The sequence below is a fragment of the Phaethon lepturus genome, unplaced genomic scaffold, assembly GCF_000687285.1.
Source record: "Phaethon lepturus isolate BGI_N335 unplaced genomic scaffold, ASM68728v1 Scaffold56089, whole genome shotgun sequence".
Classification (NCBI taxonomy): Eukaryota; Metazoa; Chordata; class Aves; order Phaethontiformes; family Phaethontidae; genus Phaethon; species Phaethon lepturus.
This window is the reverse complement of record NW_010565184.1, coordinates 761-3,758: the sequence shown is the minus strand read 5'-3', so window position 1 is coordinate 3,758 and position 2,998 is coordinate 761. Positions and strand designations below refer to the sequence as shown.

General features: G+C 47.2%; 1 protein-coding gene across 1 annotated transcript; it reads left to right on the top strand.

Moving 5' to 3' along the window:
- Window positions 1-5: 5 nt before the first annotated feature.
- On the top strand, window positions 6-2,403 carry FAM46A (family with sequence similarity 46, member A; the record flags this gene model as incomplete). Its single annotated transcript, XM_010295089.1, has 2 exons — window positions 6-173; window positions 1,226-2,403. Coding segments are annotated over 2 exons (948 nt in total), but the record flags the coding sequence as incomplete, so codon positions are not given.
- Window positions 2,404-2,998: the final 595 nt, after the last annotated feature.

Below are 2,998 nucleotides of genomic sequence, written 5' to 3'. Positions count from 1 at the left end.
ACGTCCTGCACCAGGACAGCGGCCTGGGCTACAAGGACTTGGACCTCATCTTCTGCGCCGACCTCAAAGGGGAAGCCGAGTTTCAGACTGTGAAGGACGTGGTCTTGGACTGCCTCTTGGATTTCTTACCCGAGGGGGTGAACAAGGAGAAGATCACGCCGCTCACCCTCAAGGTAAACCTGCCCTGGGCCCAGGCGCCCGGAGCGGGCAGGTGTCAGCGCCTGCCTGCGGGGAACGGGGCACCTTCCCCTCGGGGGATGGAGGGGTGCACCGAGGCACTCTGCCTCCCACCTCACCCCGAGACCCACAGGAGCCGTGAGCGATTTTGTTCGCCCCCCGCTTAAAGCCGAGGAGGAGTTTGCCGTAAAGCGTCCTGGCCGGGGCTGCTCAGGATTAATTAGTCTTTTCCTCCCTCTCACTGATTTGATTTGGTGGGAGCGTTGACTTACCGGGGCGTGTGTGTGCAAGGCGCTGCAGATCTCCCGGCTCCGCTCTGCGGCAGCTGGGTTTGGCCGAGCCCGGGTCCCGGGGTGGCTGGGGGGAACTTCTGTGGGTTTAGTATCTCCAAGAAGGCAACACCGTCTGCAAGGCACGCTGCCTTGTGTGCTCAGTGCCCCAGCGGAGAGGCATGTTCCCTCCTCTCACAGACAGTTCGCTCGGATTCATTAGGCTGAATGCCAAATGCCTCTAAGATTAATTTTTTAGAGGGATTTTTTGGAATGTGGGGCAGATTTGTGGAACCTGCACTGAAAGAGCAGGATTGAGGGGAGTGAACACTTGCTAAGGTTTTGGGTTTTGTGCTTGTTTGTTTTTTTTTTTTGTGGGGAGGGGAGACAGAAGTGGAAACCGCTAGGAAAGATTTCTTATCTGATTGTAGCGGTGACCTTTTGTGTGTGGGTGTACGGATAGCTGGCATGTGTGCCATGGGCTTCGTGTGTAGATGTATTTAGAAGTGATTGAAAGAAGCAGTGCTGCCATATGCTTCCCTCGCACGAGACAGCCCCAGCAGAACGCTCCCCCCCCATCACCCCCTTGCAATGACAGCCCTCCAGGCTCTCACACGAAGCATTTCTTCTCTGGTTTGTATCTGCAGGCTTCGTGAAATCTTTTGTGAAACGCAAAGACGGGGTGGAGGTGGGGGTAGTGGGGATGTGAACAAATGCGGTGAAGGGGAAATTCATTGCGTCCGTGTCTTCATTTGCTCATTTTGTCTTTCCAATTATAGGAGGCTTATGTGCAGAAAATGGTAAAAGTCTGCAATGATTCAGACCGATGGAGTCTCATCTCCCTGTCCAACAACAGCGGCAAAAACGTGGAGCTGAAATTTGTGGACTCTCTGAGGCGGCAGTTTGAATTCAGTGTCGATTCCTTCCAAATCAAGCTGGACTCCCTGCTGCTTTTTTATGAGTGCTCAGAGAATCCAATGACTGAAACTTTTCACCCGACTATCATTGGTGAGAGCGTCTATGGGGATTTCCAGGAAGCCTTTGATCACCTCTGCAACAAGATAATCGCCACCAGAAACCCAGAAGAAATCAGAGGAGGTGGTCTTCTGAAGTACTGCAACCTTTTGGTAAGGGGCTTTAGGGCTGCCTCTGAATCCGAGATTAAGTCCCTGCAGAGATACATGTGTTCGAGGTTTTTCATTGACTTCTCAGACATTGGAGAACAGCAGAGAAAGCTGGAGTCCTACTTGCAGAACCACTTTGTGGGATTAGAGGACCGCAAGTATGACTATCTCATGACCCTTCACGGTGTGGTGAATGAGAGCACAGTGTGCCTGATGGGACATGAGAGGAGACAGACTCTGAATCTGATCACCATGCTGGCCATCCGGGTCCTAGCCGAGCAAAATATCATCCCCAATGTGGCCAATGTCACCTGCTATTACCAGCCAGCCCCATACGTAGCAGATGCCAACTTCAGCAATTACTATATTGCGCAGGTTCAGACGGTGTTCCCGTGCCAGCAGCACACATACTCTACTTGGCTGCCCTGTAATTAAGGACCGAAATTAGTAGACCCTGTGGGGAGAATGTTTTCTAAGACGTAGGAAGGGGCGATGCGTCCCTCTGAAATGGGGTGTTTTGTGCAATGATGATCTGCTCTAGTTTTCAAGCTTGGGAAAAGCTTGTGGTTCTTCTAATAAATAACAGGAGCATGATCGAGAAAGAACCCCAAAATAATTGGATCCTACCCCAGAGCACAAGAGGCCTGTCATTAAAAGCAACCAGCTTCCCCTGAAATAAGTGAGGGAGGAATGCTTGATGACAATATGGGTTGGCAGTATCTGCTCCCATAGCTTTGGCATAGAGAAGGTGGGAAAGCCTTATTTTCTTTTATTTTTATTCTTACTCTAGAATGGGATCTGCAAAAGGGAGAATATGAAAGAAACAAAACAAAAAAAAAACAACAAAAAGAAAAAAATCACAAAAAACAATTCTATATGTATTCAGGAATTAAAAGTTAGAGGCATAAAGCAGAGATAAGCTGAATAAAAATGTATATTGGAATTACTGCATTTGGGGCTTGCAGCAAGTGCCGTCTATGGATTGACCGTGTAGAATGTATAGCTTGCTTGACTAGAACGCTTTACCAGAAACAGCTTGCTCCAAATGAACAGTAGTGGATTGGTACAGTTATAAAAACAGAAACACGTACGATGACAGTCCATTATTTCCAGCTGTGTGCGTGCCTCACATTTTAAAAATGTGAGAATGCAGGAAAACCAGCTGTGGCAAACAGAATATACTCAAGGACCAAAGATTTCACAAAATAAGTTATCTGAGCAAAGAAGATACAGTAGAGGATATATATATATATATATATATAAAAAAAAAAGAAAAGAAAGATGTTGCTATATTTGTACACACCAACAGTAATCAAAAGTGCCTGATGCCTTCATAAAATTTGAAGTGAGAAAAAAATATAGTTTTGTGGTTTAACCATGCATTTTGTTTTATCAGGGACACAAGGATTAAAAACGAAAAAAAAACAA